The sequence below is a fragment of the Pleurodeles waltl genome, chromosome 11, assembly GCF_031143425.1.
Source record: "Pleurodeles waltl isolate 20211129_DDA chromosome 11, aPleWal1.hap1.20221129, whole genome shotgun sequence".
NCBI lineage: Eukaryota > Metazoa > Chordata > Amphibia > Caudata > Salamandridae > Pleurodeles > Pleurodeles waltl.
The window spans coordinates 808,282,849-808,305,007 of NC_090450.1; the positions used below are offsets into that span (position 1 = coordinate 808,282,849).

The 22,159-nt window shown below is 46.3% G+C and overlaps 1 protein-coding gene across 3 annotated transcripts in view; it reads left to right on the plus strand.

Annotated features, from left to right (window-relative positions):
* NF2 (NF2, moesin-ezrin-radixin like (MERLIN) tumor suppressor) overlaps nucleotides 1-22,159 on the plus strand; it is a 468,843-nt gene that overhangs the window by 30,875 nt on the left and 415,809 nt on the right. For all 3 annotated transcript variants that reach the window (XM_069214589.1, XM_069214587.1, XM_069214588.1), the window contains exons 2-3: nucleotides 6,762-6,887; nucleotides 7,609-7,731. In XM_069214589.1, the coding sequence (XP_069070690.1) occupies nucleotides 6,762-6,887; nucleotides 7,609-7,731 (249 nt within the window). The remainder of the gene's footprint in view (nucleotides 1-6,761; nucleotides 6,888-7,608; nucleotides 7,732-22,159) is intronic.

Below are 22,159 nucleotides of genomic sequence, written 5' to 3' on the forward strand. Positions count from 1 at the left end.
AAGTGTGATTTCATCTTTTATTACTGTTATATTTTAACGTGTGGGAGCGGGCTTTTCCCCTCCTTATAAGCGTCCTTTGGAGTGCTTTTTCAGCAGTGGAGTGGGGGCAAGGGAGCGGTGAGGTTCTTTCTTCCTTTTTATTTATTTTTATGACCCGCGCTCAGCGTGATCGCTTTTTATGGGTCTACGTTCTTCTCTTATCGCCTCCTTCACCGCATGTGCAAGCGCGTGTGAAGCCGTCAGGTTTTCTTAGCCTTGAAGAGCCCGACTCGCTCTGCCAGGCCGCGTCCTTTCAGAATTCTCCAGGACGCCCTTTGATCAATGCTCGTCTCGGAGCGGTAATCCCCTTTGATCTGCCCGCGCTCGCTTGTTCAGAGCGCCCCCCTTTGCCTTTGTGCTTCTCCCCGGGGGCCTAATTACGGCGCGCGTCTCCGAGCCTGCCGGGGCATAACTAATTAGTTTTTTCTTTTTCTTCCCCCACGAGGGCAATCTCTGGAGGCGCTGCCACACGGAAATTAAGCTCTTCAGCGCTAATAACCCCACTCTTCACGGGGACTTTATTAGAGGCTCTGCCTCATAAAACCAAAGCGTTTTTTTAGCGCTTTAAGCCCCTGTGGTGTTCCTCCACCGGCTCAGCTCCCAATTACGCCCCAGTGCTTGGACACTGGGGTTGAAATAATACAGATTCAGGCTGGGCCTGGTTTAACGTTTTTTTAACCCTATCAGGGCTGCTCCCTCCACATACTAAAAGGCTAATATTTTGGTTTCTGCCCTGATTTACTATTTATTGATTATACTGTTTATCCAGCAGTATGGTTGGCTATGATGACCAAGCCGAAGATTTGTATTATATGGATGATGCTGCTGGCTCTTTTGACCAGGACTTAGTGTATGCTCTAGACGCAGGTATGTGTCACTCAATCAGGCCTTGGCTCAGGCCATCCAACCCATCAAGCATCATCTCTTGGGCTTAGTAGATCAACAAGCTTGGGCAGCTCCGGTGAGCGCCCCTACCATGGGGGATTCTTCCTTTGCGACAAACCTGCAACCTGCTAAACAGACTTCTAACCCGCATTCTGTGGATTTCCAATCTCTTATAAGGAATATGGCCAGAGAGCATGATTACAATGCGGGCTCGCAAAAGAAAGCGGTGGATGATCCAGCCTCTTCTTCTTCTTCATCTGAGCACTCTTCCGAGCTGGAGGACGCTCCTCGTAAACGCAAGAAGAAAGCCCATCACCAGGAGGTCCCTACCCCTAAGGTGTTGACTTTCGAGCCAGAGGACATCGTGCATCCCAGATCCTCCCTGTGGTTACCACCCCCTGAGGTGGCGGATTATGTAGAAGCCCATATTAGACACGGATTTGATAAAGATATTCGTTCTAGATTAAGGTCTGAATGCCCCAGACCTGATTTTCCCTCTAAGGTTACAGAGACTCCGGAATTGGATCCTACCCTTGTTACGTTCCTCAAAAAATCCGCTAAGGATCCTAAGAAGGGTATAGATCGCGCCTGGCGTGGTTGTCAAGATAAACTTTTAGACATTTCCGGACCTCTAACCAAGATCCTGGAACTGGCCTTTCAAGCCAAGGAATCGGGTGACCCCATTAACCCGGATATCCTGGTAGGCTGGGCTCAGAGAGCTCTTTGTTTCTTGGGCAATGCTAATTGCGCCATCTCATCGGAACGTCGCAGATCGGTTTTGATGAAGCTGGATCCCAAATTGGCGGACCTCGCTGCATCGGAATCAGGCCCCGTGGCCCAGGGGTTACTTTTTGGGTCTCCCTTCATGAAGGAACTTTCTAAGTTCGTATCCACCTACGCCAGTCTGGACAAGGCACAAGGATCCATCCGGAGAGTGATACGTCCACTTTTTCGAGGGGCCGGACGCTACAGAGGGCGTGCCTTCGGCCGTTTTAATCAGCAAGGCCCCCATTGTGCATCCTTCCAACAAGGAAGAGGGGGCTATCAGGGTTACGACTCCTCGTCTACCTTCTACCCATCAAGACCTAGATATGGTTGAGGCAGATTCCGCAGAGGGAGAGCCAAAGGACAACAATTTTTCTCCCAGGAGTCGGGAGCCACAGGTGAGCTTGGTCTTGAGTTCAGAAGTAATTTTGGGGGGCAGAACTCAGAAGTTTTGGGAGAATTGGCGTATAATTTAATCAGATGCTTGGGTCTTAGAGACCGTGCAGGGGTTCAAGCTAGAATTTTACGAGACCCCTTATGAAACATGCCTCCCAGAGCGGGGATATTTTTCCCATCAAGAACACAGGCTTATTTCCGCTGAAATTTCGGCTCTGCTCAAGAAGGGTGCCGTTATCAGAGTTCCCCATCACCCTTCAGGTTTTGTCAGTCCAGTATTCCTGGTAGACAAGAAAGGAGGCGGTTCGCTCCTAGTTCTAAACTGAAAAGATTTCAACGGTTTTTTGCTATATCGTCATTTCAAAATGGAAGGTATCCATTTACTGAGAGATGTTCTCCAAGAGGGAGACTGGTTAGTCCGCTTAGATCTAAAGGACGCCTACTTGACCATTCCTATTTTTCCTCCACATCGGAGGTACCTTCAGTTCTGTTGGGAGACAGAATATTACGAGTACAAGGTTCTCCCCTTTGGTCTGCCCTCCGCCCCTTGGTGTTTCACGAAGGTTATGCGTCCAGTAGTAGAATTCCTTTGTTCCCAGGGGGTCAGGCTAATTGTATACCTAGACAACATCTTAATCATGGCTCAAGATCGAGACCTTCTGTTAGATCACCTCGAATGGTCTGTGTCTCTACTTCAGAGTCTGGGTTTTGTAATCAATGCCCAAAAATCAGTTCTGATTCCCTCGCATCGGATAGACTTTCTGGGGTTCCAGATAGACTCTTTACAGTCCCTTCTAATCCTTCCTTCCGGGAAGATCCGTTAAATCAAGGGAGAATTGAAGTGTCTATTATCCAAACAGATTGTTTCCTTGAGAGCGATTGCACGCATGGTGGGCATGCTTTCTTCTTCGATTCAGGCGATCTTCCCGGGTCCCTTGCATTACCGAGCCCTTCAACGTTTGAAGATTCCTCATCTTCAAAAGGGCCTCCGTTATGCAGATCAAGTCCCCCTGTCGGAGGAAGCCCGATCAGAGATGCATTGGTGGCTCGATCATATGGAAGCCTGGAACGGCAGAGCCATACTCAGCTCTCTCCCGGATGTAGTGATAGAGTCCGACGCCAGTCTTTGGGGCTGGGGAGCCCGGTGTGGCTCAGTGTCCACGGGGGGCAGATGGTCCAGCTCAGAGTTGAGTCTCCACATAAATTGCTTAGAACTCCTAGCGGGCTCCTTTGCAATCAAGAGTCTTTCCCCCATCAGAGCAAATTGTTGTATTCTCCTTCGCATGGACAATATCTCGGCAGTGAGATATGTCAACAAGTTGGGGGGAACTCGCTCCCGCATTCTGGCGGAGATAGCCAAGGAATTCTGGCACTTTTGCCTTCAACACAGGATTTCTGTGGTGGCGGAGTACCTTCCAGGGGCCAGCAATTTAGTGGCCGATTGGAAATCTCGCCACCTGAGAGACTTCAGCGATTGGAGGTTCCATCCCAGAGTTTTCCAAACTCTATCAGCGCAGTGGGGTCCCTTTTCGATCGATCCGTTTGCATCTCGCCTCTATCGGCAGATGAAACGCTTTTTCAGTTGGAGGCCAGATCCGGAGGCATCAAGGACGGATGCGTTTCTTCAGGATTGGTCTCAGGAGCGGAGTTATGCTTTTCCTCCTTTCTTGATGATCCCCAGGGTTTTAGCCCAGATCAGGCGTCAGCAAGCGGAGTTAGTTCTAGTGACGCCCCTCTGGAGATCGCAAGCTTGGTTTCCGATAGCAATGGAACTGAGTTGCGACCATCCGATCCTTCTCCCCTTCCGGGAGAATCTCCTCCAGGACCCTCAGGGCTTGTTACATCCATTGATCCTGTCAGGCAAGCTATCCCTTATGGCATGGCGTCTTTCAGGCAAAGATGGGTCATCCCAGGACTTTCGCAAGAATCTTCCGACTTCATTGCAGGTTCCTGGTCCTCCAGTACTCACAAGAGGTACGCTTCGGCGTGGAAGCGATGGAGTGCTTGGTGTAGTTCTAGGAGTGCAGATCCTTCTTCAGCAGGTAGATGTCTGTCCTGAATTTCCTTTTCTCCTTAGCAGCGTCAGGTTTGGCATACCGTTCTATTAATAATTACAGGTCCGCTATTTCAGCAGGGCATTTACCAGTAGAGGGTAAACCCATCGGTGAGTCTCCTATTGTGTGTAAATTAATGAGGGGTATCAGGTTAGCTAATCCTCCTCGCCCCCGTTATTCGTCCCTTTGGGATGTTAATGTTGTTCTTAGATTTTTAGAATCCTGGCCGGCTAATAGATATTTGTCTAGGAAACAGTTATCAGCTAAACTCACCATGTTAATGTGTTTGATATCTTGTAAGAGAGTGTCAGATGTTAGAGCTCTAGATTTGGCGGGGAGAGTTTTTTCTCCTGAAGGAGTCTCTTTCTCCATTTCGCGTAGAACTAAATGTAATCTGAAGTCCATGGCTTACCCCTGTTTTGTGGACAACCCCAAGCTTTGTGTGGTACAATGTCTTAAAGCTTACGAGGTGAGTACAGAAGAATTTCGTTCTGATATGGGGGGTCAATTACTCATTTCATTAGTTAAACCATATCATCCTGTTTCCTCAGCCACCCTCGCTAGGTGGATGCGTTGGTTGCTGAGTGAGGCAGGTATTGATGTTTCTAAGTTTGGTGCGCATTCTGCCAGAGGAGCTATGGCATCGAAGTCTTTGATTTTGGGTTCTTGTTTAGAGGACATTTTAAAGGCAGCAGATTGGTCTTCGCCTTCTACGTTTAAAACTTTTTATTATAAACCTATTGTTGATATAGCATCGGTAGTGGTGAATCAGTTTTGAACAAGCATAATCTGAGCCTCCGGTCCTGACATAGAATAAAAAAAATTCTATCATTCGCGATAAGAATGTTTCAATTCTATTAAGGACACGGAGGCGAGGATTATCCCGCCACACTGTATATATATATGATGTTGGAGTGTCATGATATTTGTTGATATTATGTGCAAATTACTGTACGTCAGTGCTATCCCACCCTATTGTTTAGTAATATAAGTATTTCTTATGTTGTTCAGTTTATATGGCCTGGATTTTTTTCATTTTTCTAGGAAATGATGAGAAGTAATGCGATCTGCTGCGATTTCGTTCTTCTTCCAGTCAAGTGGGATGCCAGTTTGTCTGCTTTGCGAGATTTCGTTTGCAAGTTTTGGTTAAGACTTTGATTTTTTCTGTTGCGAATTTTGGATTTTGATTTTGTTTTTGAATCTTGAACTTTGGACAGAGAAAGAGGAGTGACTTGGTGTGACTCAACACTTTATAGGCTGCCTCCTCTATGGTTGATCACGTGTTATGACTATTATTGGGTCATGTAGTTTTTTACTTTCCATGATGTTCATTGGCTGCTGTGAAAATAAAAGCATGGAAAGAGAAGCATAATCCTCGCCTCCGTGTCCTTAATGGAATTGAAAAATTCTTATTGCGAATGCTAGACATTTTTTTATTCTCTTTTACTATTTAGGATACCTGTTATATTCAATATTGTTAAACCAGGGCACACAACAAAAGTTCATTCCTTCTTGTTTTTTTGTGTCCTTTTTGCCAGTGTTTGTTACAATGATGAGGGCCTGGCAGCTCCCACAGCAATAAAGTGTTACAAAAACCATGTCAAAACAAGACGTGCATTGACAAAACTAAAAGACTTGCAACAAATGTAGGATCGGTTGGCTTTGCCTGTTCTTGTATTTTCATGCTTCCCATAATCTGGTTGAAAATAGTTTTTGGGAAATATTAGCATGCATCAATACACTTTACTAAATGACCCTTCAAAGAAATAGCACCTAAAATTTCTTAGTAGCAAAAACGTTTTTTCCCTACTTGCATTTTTTTTTCGGAACATTTTATTTTGAAAGCAAAGAATCATCACCCTCGCTTACAAGCTTCTGCAAACATTTGCATCTAATCTGAGAGCATTCTGGGATCATTCTACTTAGCCTCATATTGTTAAACTTTTCGAACATGTGTAAACTTCTTTTAATTTATTTTCTTTTATACGAGAACCACTGTCAGTAGTGCAGTGTAACCTTAAAACATTTATTTACAGCGCCCACCCTAATAATAAAGGCTTTTCATTAATAAATCATAATACAAGTTCGAATACCATTAACATAAGGACACACATATTACCTCAACTGCAGACAGTGCTTCTCTGTAAACTGGCAGCGAAAGGGTTTGTGCTGCAGGGGGTTGGGCCTACTTGTCCCAGGGATAAAATAAACCTAAAACCTTGTTGCCCTTGACCCCAAACAATATGTGCCCAGTGTTGGGCTATAGGAATTCCACTATGGTATAGCATCAGTCTCGCCTGATTAGATTTGGGGGAATGTTTTTCATGATTAAATGGGATGTATTTATTTTGACTGTCTTAGTGTTAGATTTTACTCTATTTGCTAACACATTTGACATGCTGTTCCAAGTACATTGGAAGAGTGTTATTCTGAAAACCATCCACTTTGTTCACTTTACTTAAGCTGGTGAGTGGCGGAGGAATGGTCGAAAAATTTGGAGTGTCTTTGCAATTGATTTCTTGTTTGCATTGCCATTTTTTTTAAAAACAATCCATAATGACTTCATATTTTTCAAATAAAGTCCTGTTTTGTTTTATAGCTTGATTTTTTCTCTTGGTGTAGGTGAAGTGGAAAGGCAAGGATCTGTTTGATCTAGTTTGTCGGACCTTGGGACTTCGAGAGACATGGTTTTTTGGACTCCAGTATACCATCAAAGACACCGTGGCGTGGCTGAAAATGGACAAGAAGGTTTGGTAGAAACAATACTTAATATGGATCTTGGGAGTACTTGGGTGGTTCACGTGGTCAAGGATGCTTGCGGTACGCTTCTACAATGAAGCTAAGTGAGTGGAGTCTTTCTGCTCTCATATGGTTTACATACCAATGAAAAGGAAGAAATGTTGGAGTGGTGCTTTGAGGGGAGGGTGTGAAATATGGCTTGGGTGTAAGATTGGAAACAGGTGCCTCCTGAAAGAGAATAGACGGAATGGAGTGACAGAAATTGGTGAAGAAGGTAAGGTAGAGCCAGTGAAAAGCAGCCTAGTAGTATGAAAGGCACTGTGGTAGATACTCTATTAGAGATAGGAGAACAACCAATATGGTAATGAGGGGATGACACGCCAAACTGCTACGGGTAATGAAAGAGGAAGTGAAGCATTACGGGCACCCTAAAGCTGCGGGCACAATGAGAGGGAGGAGGCCCTGCAAGGTGATGGCGAGAGATACAGCCAACGCGAGTTGGAGAGCGGTAGCAAAAGGATAGATGTTTCGGAGACTCTGGCTGTGGAGACTGCATTAATGGGAAGATACACTGGAAGAATGGTATGCTGTGAAGGTATTGATGAGAGAAACGTTGTGAATGAGAAATAGAAACCACGAAGGCTCATGCTGAATGGGCTTGGAAGAGAGTATAGCACAAGTGTGAAGAGAAGTACTCCGACGACTGGAAACATTAACCCCCTTTTTATAGGTCTTAGATCATGATGTACCTAAGGAGGAGCCTGTCACCTTCCATTTTCTAGCCAAATTCTACCCTGAAAATGTTGAGGAAGAGCTTGTTCAAGAGATCACACAGCACCTCTTCTTTCTGCAGGTAAAACTGTGTTTTATGTCTTGACTTCATGTTTGTTGTATAAGTCTTCCGTTAATAATCTTCAGGTGACTCTTCACGGTTGTGTTTCTTTTTTTTCAGTTTGCCTGCATGTTAATTGCTTTTTTCATTTGTGTTTGTCCCTATGTTGAGTGCCATTCGAGACAATGGATTGCCTCCTGGCTAACAGTGCCTGCTATAGGCCTTCTACTCCAACATTCCAATGTATGTCTTTGTGTTTCTGCCTATTTAAGTTGGAAGTTTCTAACCTCAGTGGATAAATGTGTTCATATCCTTGTAGCCCTTCTTGCTTGGGCTATACCAGTTGTTAAAAGCTCTTTCCCTCGTTATAAACGCTCACCTGTGGCTCAGGCCTATGACTGTGGTTCATGGCCTTTAACAAACTGCAAAGTCCCCTACATCGTGCTACGTTACAAGTTGTGAATGCTGAGAGCTCCACTGAAGACAATGGAGTTGCTCAGGGCAAATAATGGCTGGTATAGATTTTCTGTTACAGCGTTTCAATGTTTGTTTTTCTTTTTCTACCTTTTTAATTTAGAACACTCTACCCTCAGTGGGTGGACTGTTTTAATAACTTTACACCCTTTCTGGGGACCTGGCCTGACAAGATGGCCGAGTAGACATGCTCGGGCTGAGCACCGATCCTACAATATCCTAATGAGACCAGTAGGTCTGAATGATGTAGGAGCTGTTGCTGTATGGCCTACAACTAGGACTCCACCCTGACACGATGGAAGACCGCAGAACAGGAGATTGTGTCAGCGGCTGAGACGGGGACGGCCTGGCCTGACTCTAAAATGGTGGGGCCTGTCCCTCTGCAGAGTGAAACCGAATCAGAGGGCTGCTGAGGAAGGAGGCCGTCTGTAAAATAACTTTGGCTGCAGAGGGGAGGTGGCCCAGGTCGTTCGAGTGGCGACGACCCTGATTAAAGCCTGAGGACAACTGCTGCGGATGGGGTGCGTGAGCCCTCGGGCCCTGGTGGCAGCAGCGATAGGATGTGGCCTTGTGCTGGAGTGAAGGCTGTGCACTACCCTCCCGCCCCCCCCTACTCCTCCACAGGCAGGATGCAGCAAATTTAAGTGCGGAGAGCAGTTTGGGAGGAGACCTGGGGGTGGGCCCTTGCCTGTGCTGGGACCACAAATCGCCCTTCAGAAGGATCCCCCAGGTGGAGGAGCTCTGCCTTGGGTCAGATATGGGAGGCAGGCACCGCTAAGGAACCAGAGACTGCCACACGGACTGAGATGGACCTCGTGGCTGCGATAACAATGTCCCCAACAGGAATGGTCTGAGGGGGGGCCACCTTGGGGGCCCTGTGGCACTGGGGAGTGGCCCGGGATGCTGGTGAGGGCCTAGATTGGGACTTCATGGGCCTGACCAGGACTGTGGATACTGCGGCCCGAGTGCCTGTGCAGCAGGCAAGTAGTCCTGTAGGCCCAGGCTGGAGGCCTGTTCCGCCTGGGGGTGGACTAGACAGATTGGCAAAAAAACTGAGCATAATATACTATGAAGGGAGCACACGCTGAATGCCCGGTGCCTGACTTATGGTAGTGTAAGTCAGTTGCTCCTGTTGATGTGGGTCCGCCTTGCAGAGTTGACACTCGTTGCTCTAGAAGTGAGGAGGGCTTAATCCAGGACCCTGTAGTGGCGAGCAGGGTTCTAGGTACTGCACTGAAAGAAAAAGCACTGTGGGGGAAACTGCCCAGGCCCTTTGATTGTGGGTCCGCTGCGTGGCCGCCGGTGACTAATCCAATGAATGAGATTTGGTGAAAATTAAAGCATGGACCTGCGTACAGCAAGACCTGCCCTTAACTTCAGGCATTACCTGAGCATCATCAAGACAACAGGGCAAGCCCCAAAGAGGAGTGCAGACTAACAGAAAAGTACAGTGCACTGTCCCTGGTCATGGCACTGGTGCACAAGAAGGAAAGGGCGAGCGGTGCCCGATTGGTGAACACAGGCACAGGATAAAAATGAACTACTGGAGGCCGTAAGAGGAATTCATGTAGCACTTCAGACCAAAATGGATAGTATGGCGATGGACATCATTCACCTTGAGTTGACTTAAGCAAAGTTGCTGAGAGAGTCCCATCATCCAAAGGTGAAGTCTTGGAGCTTCGCAAAACCGTACAGACACTACATGATACAGTGACGATGCTCTTGGCCAAGTCGTCTCGAGTGGAATGACGCTGATTGACGTTCCAGACGGAACAACCTAAGATTTATTGGGTTCTGGAGAAGGCGGATGGTCCTTCAGCTGAATTGTTTTTAGAACATTGGAGAACAGAAGAGATAAGTCCTGTCCGATCATCAAAATTCTTCTTTATTGAGAGAGCTCACCGATCTTTGGCTCCTGCCCCTCGGCCAGGGATGCCCCCGTTGGCTCTCGTAGCACAAATGTTTACTCACAGAGACAGGGATTCAGTTCTCCAACATGTTCAAGCTCATGACCCACCTCTGTGTGAGGAAAAACAGATTTGGATATACCCCGCTTATACCAAAAGGGTACAGGATCTCTGAAACTGCCTCCTGGGGGCCTAATATAGACTGCAGGAGTACAACGTCGAAGGGAGGATCTGGCTTGGCAGTTCGGGCTGGATTGGTCCCATGAGGGAACAGGGTCAAGACTGATTTGCATATGGCTGGGTCCAAACTGGGGTGGCATGGTGAGCAAAAGAACGATGGATTGAACCCAGATCTGTGACTGGGGGTGAGTGTTTGCATTGTTCAGCACTCCGTCCATCATCATTTTGTGTTGCCAACGTCGAATATAGCCTGGTGTTCCCAGTGAGACTTAGGGACCAACGTGATGCTAAAGTCCTCTTTTTTTTTTTTTCTGAATCTGGGCTCTCCCTCTCGGGGAAACAATCCACGGGATTCATACTGGGTGGCAAATATGGTACTTTCAGTAAGGAGCCTTGCCCTCTGGAGACCAGAAATTTGTTTTCGCCACTGAGTCTGATGCAGAGCACTCTGGTGGGCAAGGAAACGTTAATGACCTGACAAAAGTAGATGATAACAATGGATGAGGGGGTGGGAGGGCCCGCTCCTGGATGCAGGCAAAATAGGAGTGAGAGGGCTACTGAGACAAGGAGCCGGAACTGAACACTTAGTACTATAGAGAATAACAGTAAGGTAAGATGAAGGATGACCCATTGGTCGAGTTAAAGTATGTAGAGCAGGATAAACTGATTGCCTCATCTGGGCACGGTGCTGGAACTCCATTGGGGTCTCATCCTGTACTCTGATATAGGTGCACTGGTTAGATTTCACTAATAAGAGTTAACATTGAGATATCAGTTTGGATTTACCGGGTGAGGGGAAGGAACTGTGGGGTGGGGTTCCTGTCCTCTTACTTACTGTTGACCTGGGAGAGATGGGCGGCTCTGCCTAAGGGTGGGATGGGTACAAATACGTCCTGTTATTTTTGACAGGTACGACTTATTCATTGTTGGGTTTACTTTGTTGTGTATTGTTCAAAGGTGGAGAGGGACCTCTATGCCAGAGGACTTTAGATATTGCCACTGTCAGATATATGATAATTTTTCTAACAATGAGACATGAAAGGGGCAGAGAATGATTACAGAATTATAACGTGGAATGTACGTGGCCTAAATAATTATGTCAAACATAACTAGATTTATGCCTACCTTAGGAGGTATAAGGTATCAATTGCATTCCTCTAAGAAACTCACATATTGGAGAGGTTGAGGGGGTTGAGAAGACTGTATTAAGTATGTCAAGAGGAGATGGCAAGGCCAGTTGTAATGCTGGGGAAGGTCCAACTCTCCACTGATGCTAACCTCCTAATGGCAGGAGACTTCAATTGCATATTAGATGGTGCGTTAGACAGATCCCCACTCCGCATGGGTACTAAACCCAAGGCAGTAGCATCCCTACAACAGGCGCAGAATAGTTTAGTCCTGATAGACCTATGGAGGAGGCGAAACCTGATAGCGCAAGTATAGTCCTGCCATTCCCTGGTGACCGAAACCTACAGACTGTGTTTGTACAAGTATCAGAGACACATACAGTCATCAACGCCCAGTACCTCGCACATTATTTATCTAACCACTCCCCATTGTTGGTCACTTACACACTGCATAGACCACTACCCGGGGTCCTATTGTGGCACCTCAACACAGAAACACTTAAAGACCCTGTGTTTAGAGATACTATTTTATAGGCCCTGACAGATTATTTTGAGCAAAACTTGGTGTCCACTATTACAAGGGCCATGGAGTGGGGTGCCATGAAGGTGGTTGTCAGGGGGGATATGCATATTAGCTGGGAAGAGGGTACGTCGTACACTAGAAGACCTATTCACACAGGAAAAAAGATTATTGCTTGAACAGACCATCACTGCAGGGAATCCGGAAGTAAAGAAATGGAATGCCCAATGACAGAAAGTAGGGTAGACTTGGGATAGACCAAATAGATAGATAGATAGATAGACAGCCTCTCCCAGTATTGGAGGTGCTAGACATGAGTGAAACTCTGGCAGATACGCAGTGGGCGATTAATGATGTGTTCGCAGCAGATTTGAGGGAGGTTTACACTGAACCACATAGTGCAATGGAGGCTCAGGGTATATCAACATTCTTGGAGGTGATTACACTTCCATGCCTAACCCCTTAGGGCTGTGAAAGCATGGCTGACCCGTTAAGCAAAACTGAGCTACTAGGTGTGAATAAGGCATTGAAGCTGGCCTAATCCCCCGAGCAGATGGCCTCCTGGTGGAATTTTATCATCACATCCCAGAAGTCCTGGCATATAGATTATTGGAAGTCTATGCGGAGGCCCTAAACTCGGGCGCCCTGCCACAGTCTATGACGAAGGCTCTCATAATGGTGATCCCTAAGCCAGGTAAAGATCCACCTGAGCCAGGCTCATATAGACCTTTATGCTGAATGTGGACTTCAAGCTCTTCAGCCATATACTGGCAGCCTGACTGCTGCCTTTCCTCCCTCAGTTAATACATGAGGCCCAGTCGGTATTTATACTGCGTAGAAGCACCCTCCGTAACATTTGATGGCTTGCCCATGTGATGCAATTGTCGGCAGTGGCGACTGACTACTATTCACTGGCTTTCCTCAACATACAACAGGTGTTTGATACAGTGCGACGGGGCTATATTTGGCTCGTACTCCGAAAGCTGGACTGGGCTGGCAGTATATCAAATGGGTTAAATTGTTATACACAGGCCCACAAGCCAGGGTGCGTATGGGATGTACCGTCTGGGCTGTCGTAGAGCTACAGCGAGGCATCCAACAGGGCTGCCCCCTTTCACCTCCTATTTTTGCCGCGGCTATAGAGCCCATGGCATGTCGTATGAGACAGGTACTTACCGGATGGGGAATACAGGTAGTAGCAACCAAGCATATAATATCTCTTTATGCAGATAATGTGCTGATTTGTCTGCGAAGACTGGCCGCATCGGTGCCTCTAGTGATGAAAGAGCTGTCAGAGTTTGCGATGGACTCTGGGTTCCAGGTGGATAAAACAAAATCTCTTCTATTACTGTTGGGTGGACTAAATGGGACCCCACCAGAACAGCTCCCACAAGTCGAGGTGCCCTGGACAGTAGACAAGGTATGATATCTTGGAATGTACGTTACCCAAGAGGAAACCAAGTTCTATTATATGAACATGGGACGGGTGATGGAGGAGTTCTGCCGTTCAACCCAATTTTAGAACACACTGAAACTATCTTTGATGGGCAAGATCACCCTAATTAAGATGGTGGTATTGTAGAGATGCCTCTGTCATGGAGGGAACGTTCCATGAATTACCTAGGAAAACCTTAAGCAAATTAGACTTGCTCCTGGTGGAGCTCTTGTTGAATGGTAGGCGCTGTGGGGTTGGACTTTCCATGATGCGGGAATGGGAGCGAGGCAGATTAGAGAGCCCAGTCCTAGAACTCTACTACCTAGCGTTACAACTCCAGCACGCAATACACTGGTTAGATACAGACCCTAGCTGGGAGAGAACCCTACTGGCAGGCACATGTGAAGGACAACAAATGGGGGTGCGTATGATGAGAGGTCATATGTCCCTTTGTGCACATAACAAATTTGATGTCATTGGAGAGGTGGCAGGGGGGTGATTGTCTGTCATCGGATCTGTATCCGGGCTGGAGATTCATAACACATTAAGTTGCCATCAAAACATTTGCCTTGGGCACTGGACAATTCTTCCAGTATGCTAAGATTGCTGCCATGGTGAGACAGTTGTGGCCAGTGTTTCCAGAAGCCAGAGATTCTACCCACACACTACTCTGCATGCTATCAGTGGCACGGGGCACAGATATGGGACTCATTTATATTTTGCACTGCAGGCATACAGACAGGTTAAGACACAGAGTTGAAGAGAAATAGCAAGCCCTAAGTGATGAGCCCCTCTCCCCAGGTGATTGGTCCCAAATCCATGCAGAAGTCTGAGGGGTGTCTGTCTGCTTGAGACTCAGATACAATCCAATATTATTCACATGTCATATTTGTCTCCCAAGCGACTGCATGCAATCTACCCAGCCCACAACCCCATGTGTCCCAAGTGTGCAGCTCTCGAAGCTGATTTTTTGCACCTGATTCGGCAATGCCCAGAGATTGTGATGTTTTTGGGTGAAGTAGTGAAGCAGCTTAAGCAAGTCACCAGCTGGGATATCCCACTGGCAATCAATAGATGTCTTTGGGGTTTACTGCCCATTCTCCAGAAGCGTAAGCTTAGCAGGTGATTTGCAGTCCTGGGTCTCACAATGGATAAACGGAGAATGGCGATTCATTGCTTGAGTAATCGAGCCCCAACCAGAGAGAGTTGGGAGAGGGACCTGATGGAGTGGGCGAACGTGGAGGCGGAGCAAATGAGGCGACGAGGAAAGATGATAAATTACCTGGTGTGCTGCTTGCACGGGGCGATGTTACAGGAATTAATGGACTCGGACCGGGATACGCAACCTGCAAATGAGAGATCAGAAATCCCTGAAGGGGCTGATGGGTGCGAAAAGTCTGACTGAGTGTGTGACCCACTGGCCAGTCACTAAAGAGGGCAGTTTAATCCTTATCCTTATTGTTGTAAAATGCAAAATGTCAGAAATGTATTTGATATGTGAGTTGTTCCTGCACAGAGGCTTTCTCTTTGGGGTGGTGGAGTTCCATAGTTTTTTGGTTCTATGCTACGATGTGACAAGCTGAACCCAGTGACTAATGGCAGAAAAAGATGTTATGTTCATCTGGAAACATCCTCTGAATATTGTTTGCTTGTGGATATAATTTTAATAAATATTTTTAAAAAAAGAAACAAAAAACGTTTTACCCTTTCTGATGACGACAATATCGGCTGTTAAAAGCCCTCACCTGCATCTCGGGTCTATAATTCAGGTTCAGGGCCTTTAATATCGGCATACCCCTCAGAAGAGTGCTAGGAGGCTATATTCCGAGTCTGTCGGTCTTAACCACCTTTTATTTTTAGAACCTAATATGATTTGAAATTGTTTGATGACAGCACACTGTTGTTAAATTTGGCTCTACAAAGATAGCAGGGTTGAACAAGTGAAAAGTATTTTAAGTAGGAATTGGACTAGAAAAGTAGCCTCATGCACAACTTTGTGTTATGGCGTTCTTTGGAACACACGTGCCTTTGGTATGGTGTTCAGGGCTCTTTAGCAGTCAGGATTACCTTTCCGTTCAGAGGTTTGTATTGCAACAGGAGTCTGTGAAACTTATCAAAGTGCCCCCTTTGGACATGACACCCTCACTTTTTGCCAGTGGGTTCTGAGTTTTTTTGTTTTTTTTACCGTGGTGCACTGGGTTTCTGCTAAACAGTGCTCTTTCCCTAAAAACATTGTAAAAGATCTCAATTGTGTACAATTGGCACACTCTAATACTTTTGTCAAGTCCATGTAAATGGTACATCTGGTACCTACGGCCTAGGAACTAGAGATGGTCTCTATGGCTGCAGCATGTACTGTGCCACGCTAAGGGACCCTCCCCTAAAAATTACACAGCCTGCTTTTGAAGACTGCACGTCATGGCGCAACCCATGAGCGAAAACATTACATGGCACACTCGTGTGCCATGCCTCAATCACTACATCTAAGTATATTAGAGCCCTTTGGCAGGGTGCATTATATTTGATGTGAGGACATATCTGCATGAGTAGATATGCCCCTGTGATGTCTAGTCGATTACTAGATGTTGCAAGTGAATAGGGAAGCCATCTTGGAGATCTGTACTGGACTCTCGTCATTACGAGTTACCCATCTACATAATGGCTTCAGTGAAACCTGTGGTGTTTGGTATCAAACACCTCGTCTTAGTAAATCCAGACTGGCACCAGTCTTGGCTTTATTATGACATGCGCCCAGAGGGTGCCCCAGAGGGCATCCTGAGGTGCCCCCTGAAACCTACCTGACCCTTAGTGTGCTGTCTCACTGGTATCGACCAGCCTGCTACCACAGACATGTTTCTAACTCCCAGGAGGCACGAGCCTGCGCTCTCAGAGGCCAAAAACAATGCCTGCTCTGCAGGAAGGTGTTATCACCTCCTCCAACAGGATGGCTAATGAATCTGCATACCAAGTATAGGAAAGTGCCCCCTTTTGACATGGTCACTTTTTGCCTGGTAATTGATGCATTTTGACTGAAAGTGCACTGTTTTCCTGCTGTCCAGGTCCTCTTTCCCTAAAGTTGTACAATTGTTCTCCAATTGTCAATACCTTTGGCGCCCCTGTAAGTCCCTAGTAAATGGTACCCCTGGTCTGTAGGGCATGGGTACCAAGTAGGGTACCCAAAGGTGTCAGCATGTATTTTGCCACCCGAGGGACCCCGCACCTAGCACATGCAGACTGCCTTTGCAGGTTGCATATCTTGGTGCAGGTAAAAGTAAAAACTTGACATGGCACACTGCCTATATGCCATGTCCTCTAACATTCCATACAATATATGTAAGTCACTCCTACAGCAAGCCTTCCAGCCCTAAGGCAGGGTGCATTATATTATTTGCGAAGACATATCCGCAAGAGCAGATATGCCCCTGCTATGTCTTTATCGATTCTTAGACATAGTGAGTGAACAGGCAAGCCACTCTTAAGTACATGTGCTGGACACTGGTCAATTCCAGTTGCCCAACTACATCATTTCTTATTAATAAAAACTCACTGATGCCAGTGATTAATTTATTAATACATGCACCCAGAGGGCACCCTGAAAAACCTACCATTTAGTTGTGTGGTGGCTGACTAGTTCTAACTAGACTTCCACCACCAGATAGGTTTCTACTCCCCCCCCCTTGCAGTGTGAGAGCCTTTGCTCTCAGGCAGACAGAAACAAAGCCTTCTCTGGCAGGGGTGTTAGCCACTTCTCCCAACAGGATAATTTGCAGATCTTCAAAGAAGCCCACATCTCTTGGTATGCACATCTGGCTTCCCTCAAAGGAGAAGATGCTGCCCCGCCCCCACCCTCCCACCCCAGGGCTCATTTGGCCCTGAACAGGTTGGAAAGTTAGTAGTCAGAGAGGCATGGTCGTCTCTGTCATCCCCACTCCTAGGGCGAGCTGCCTGATGTGGACACAGCTTTTGAAAGTATGCCATCTTCATGATGGTAGAGGCAGGAACTCTGGTACAGGGTTATGCCCACTTCCCCACAGAAATCATAGTGATCCCAGCAGTAAGTAGCCCATTGGCTACTACCCTGCACTCCCCATGTACCCTTAAATTCAGTATTTAAGGGATCCCCTGGCATAAGGAATTCAGATTCCTGAATTGCGCGAAAGTTATCTTGTCCTGCAAGCTGTTGTGCCTCCAAAAGCCTGAGCGTAATGCCTGCCTTCAACAAAGACCCAGGAACTCCTATGGAGCAGCAGCGCTGCTTCCCTGCATCCCCCAGACAGACCAAGAGACTTAAGAAGACTCTCAACTACCAAAACCTGACACCAGAAAGCACCACTGCACCCGAGTTGCCTAGCTGCATGTCCAGAAATGTTGGCATCACCTTTCCTGTGAGGAAAGAATCGACGCATCACCTTCCCTGTCAGTTAGGAACTGATGCTTTGTCTTACCTGCGAGGAAAGAATTGAAGCATTACCTTCCCCGCGCAGTAAGGAACCGATGCATCACTTTGCTTTTCTGGCGTCTCACCTCCCCTGTGCTTTTATCATCTTTGGTTTTGACGCATCACAGGTTTTTTCTGCTAAAGAGATACATCCATTGATTCCTATGGATTAACACTTGCTCAGTCTTTTAAAAAGAGTTATTCTGACTTGCGTATGTTGGATTTTTGTTGTTTTGCTCTTGTTTTACCCAGATAAGAATTGTTTTTTCTTCTAAACTGGTGTGGGTCCTTTTGTAATATTTTCACTGTGTTACTGTGTGTGTACACAAATACTTTACACATTACCTCTGAGATAAGCTGGACTGCTCGTGCCTAGCTACTAAGGGGGTGAGCAGGGTTTATCTTAGCTCTGTGACTCCCTTACCCTGACTAGAGTGAGGTTCCCTACTTGGACAGGGTGCAAACCACTGCCAACTATAGACCCCATTTTTAACAGCTTGTTTGATGTCCAATCCTTACTCCAGCACCAAAATTGGAGACCAGCTGTGGAGGGATAGCCTCTGGGGATAGCCCAAAGCGTCTGCTTTGCAGACACCAGCACAGAGTGGTTCAGCTGCTCTGTTTTGTTCCCTTCTTGGAGGTCCTCTCAAGAGCTGTGGGTGCCTTGATACAGGAGCACCTTGCGACTAAAACCCCTTGCACCTGAGCTCAGTGCCCAGGTCCATGACAACCAACAGTGTTTCCCTACTCCCAGGACCCCCACCACATGATCCCCCCCCCCATTGGGAGCTCCTTGACTTGTTCCCAAGTTCTACTCTGCAGCCTTTTTCCAGGTGACCCCCCCTCTACACCAACCTGCGCAAGGCACCCGACCCATCAAGCACCTCTGCGCCTGGAAGTCCCAGGGCCGGTAAAACTGTACTGCTGGTGTTTCTAGTGTCCTTGCCCCTCTAGCACACTACGACCTAAAGGGGACCCCTTGGACAACTGACTGCAAAGACCCCTTTGCAGTAAAAGTACTTTGCCTGAAGAAAGACTTCACTGCGTAAAAGCGCATTTGAGTGAACTTTCTACTTACTTCCAAAAATTGATCCACTGCAACAGTATTTTTCTAAATGTTGGTCTCACTTTTTTTCTTAAGTGTCTCTCATTTATTGACTCTGGGCCTGATTACGACCTTGGGGGAGGGGATTACTCCGTCACAAACATGACGGATATCCCGTCCGCTGTATTACATGTTCCACAGGATATAATGAAACTTGGAATACGGCAGACAGGATATCCGTCACATTTGTGATGGAGTAATCCCCTCCACCAAGGTCGTAATCAGGTCCTCTGTCTTCAACAAATGCTTAACACTACACTCTGAGAAGCCTCAACTGCTCACCCACACTACCACAAAAGATAGCATTTGCGATTATATAACCCCTATAAACCAATAAAGGTCGTCTGGATTATCTGCATGGTGTCCCTCTTACATTGGTACACTACGGAGATAGACCGCTTCCTACAATATGTTACTAGTTCTATGCTATCATGTTTGTGCTGTTGGGAGATGCTAACTCGAGAGCCATGCATGAGTGATGGCACAAGCAGTATCCAATTTAGTTTGACCTGACCCACAGTTAGGAGAACCTCCAGGGTGACCACTTGAGTTTTTCCTAGAGTAAAAACCACAATACAGCCAGAGACACAGCAAATAATTAGGGGTTCATTCCATGCCAGGGGATTGGGCTGGGTACAGGTGGTAATCCGATGTCTTGAAAGACACACTCCTGCAGATATTGTGAGTCTCTGGTTCATTGCCAGGCAAGGGAGACTGATGTTCTGGAGCATCTTGAATGACAGCAGCTGACTCACAAAGTAGACAATTCTGGGCGCATAAAAAATTAACACAAACGGCAATTATTAGAGTAAAAGGCTGACTTGGATAAACAATAGGAAGCCTGTGTGCACTTAAAAAGGGTGCAGTAGGGATAACTGCAAATGTAACATAGGTTATTAAAAGTGATATACACTTGTAAGTGGTTAGTGCTGAATGCGTCACATATTAACGGAGTCCGTATGTGATAGCATCAGAGGAATATTAAGTGAAATTTTACACTCGTGTGGATGTGATTCGTAGGTTATAAAGTTCCACTGTGACCATCCCAGACCCTTTTACCTATAAGACCCTGCATAGCTTAGGGTGGCCTTGGAGGATATTCTGAAACAAGGCCAAACAAGGCCAGACTGATCTAGTTCACTACAAGTGCCAAGGTGATAATGGAATTATCTACATTTTAATCATGAATGGCGCATGATTGCAGCAGGTCCCAGTGAGATGTGGCATTGGTTCTTGTTGTCAGGTTTTCTGACAAGCTGAAATGAAGCTGCGCCATTTACATCGAGTTTCATATTCCTAGCGGGGACATGTAATCTGTGTGTGGGCAGATTGCACTGTCAGTAAACCTGTTAACAGTGCGTCTGGTTCCTAATTAGCCATCTGATAATATGTGCCATCTGTGGTGGGCATGCGTCAACAAATTCTCTACCTTTGGCTGTGCTGTTGTGTGCTCCATTTATCCTGTTGTCCTGCTCATTCTCTTGTGTCATTTCCCTGTGTCTGCTCGTCCTTTACTTTTTTCTCCTTTATTAACTTTTATATTCACATTTTTGTTTGTTTCTCTTATTTTATTTCTCTGTGCTCCCTTCCTCATTTGCTTGCTGTCATTTCGTATGTTTCCTGAATTCTAAAACCTCATGATGCACATGCTATTTTGTCAGGATATGTTTTTGTCTCTTTGAATCTTCCTATCTTTTGCTTTTAATTCCAGTACGATTGTCTACCAGTTATTTATTCTTTGATTCAGTAGTGAGTCTACATTCTGGCATGTCAAGTCTCTCAGCCTGCTTGTTCATTCTTTCTTTTAAATGGTTTACCCATATTGTTATTGAGTCTATTTTGCAATCTATGGTGAAAAGGCTTGTTTTCATCTCCAGGAGCACTTTTTAATGTCCATTGAGTCCTTCTCTCTATTTGGGCCTTTGTAGGAAAGTGGATTAATTTTGTGGTGTGGTTGTGAGTACTCAGTGTAATATTGTCACACTCTCTATCCAGTCCAATTAGGTTCTTTAACAAAAAACCCTAGCTCAGTCCTGGGTACCTGTGGCACAGAACAGTCAGGATTAATGAAAGGAACACGTGTAAAGCATTTAGAAGTGTCAGGTTAATAAGTAAGGAACACAACATTAGACAACAATTTACAAAAATAAAGTGTATTTTTATCTTACTTTAGACACCAAACTAAATAAATCTAGTGAGGGGAACCAGATATATGGTTTTTCAAAGGTAAGTAAAATACTTTAAGCTCTTACGAACAATAAATTGTTGCACAGTGGTTAGTACAAATGGGCTAAAATGCCTTTTAAGTTCTCATTAGACTAGCCACATCAGGCTGGTGCCAATTACAAGGACCACTCGGGTCCAGAGTGACAGTTTACCTGTTGCAGTCAGCAGTCTTAGGATCGTCAGTTTCTTGTTCCTCCTTGAATTGGTCCTGATGCTGGGGATGAAGGATGCTGAGATGCTGAAGGGATGTTGAAGAGATGATGTGGTGAGTTTTCCTGGGTCCACCCTGGAGTCTACAAACTTCAGGGTGCATCTTTGTCCTCCTCACTCAGTGCAGGGGAGTCCAGTGCAGGTCCAGGTGCCACTGGTCCACTGATTTCCTGGTTACAGCTGGTTCAGCGGTTACTTACAGATAAGCAAATCCTTTTCTTTGGGGGATCAGAGTCCACTTCGACTTTGGCTATGGGTCCCTTAGTTTGGGGACACCTCTGTAAGGTCCGGACTCTGTCACTCAGCAGGCACTTTGTCATCCAGCGGCGTGCAAATATTCTGGACAGCTGAGTTTTCAACAGATGCAAGTTCCTTTTGGAGTCCCTGAAGCTTAACAGGAGGCTGGCCATCTAGCCCTTGGAGTCACTCCTTCTGTCCTGGCACAAGTGAAGCTCTTTGCCGCTAGTGGGCACAGCAGGCACAGTCCTCTTTGTGGATCCCTTGCATGCACCAGGTACAGTCCAGTCTGTGTTGCAGCTTCTTTTTGCTGGGTCAAGGGAGCAGCAGGCAGTCCTTCTGTTTTCTTCCAGTCCAGTTGTGATCGGACGACTGTGGTCCCAGGGTGCCACAGTTATGCCATCTTCCTGTTAGTGGGTGAGGAGGGATCAATGGGGCAATAGTTCCACAAGGCTACTCTTCCTACTTTGCCTCTCCCTGTGAGGTTGGGCCTGAAACAATGCCAGGATACTCCTCTGTACCCTAAACCAAGATGGTACAAGTTTTCTTTGGCACACCCGTGGAGTGTTCCCGGCATAATGAGGCAGTCC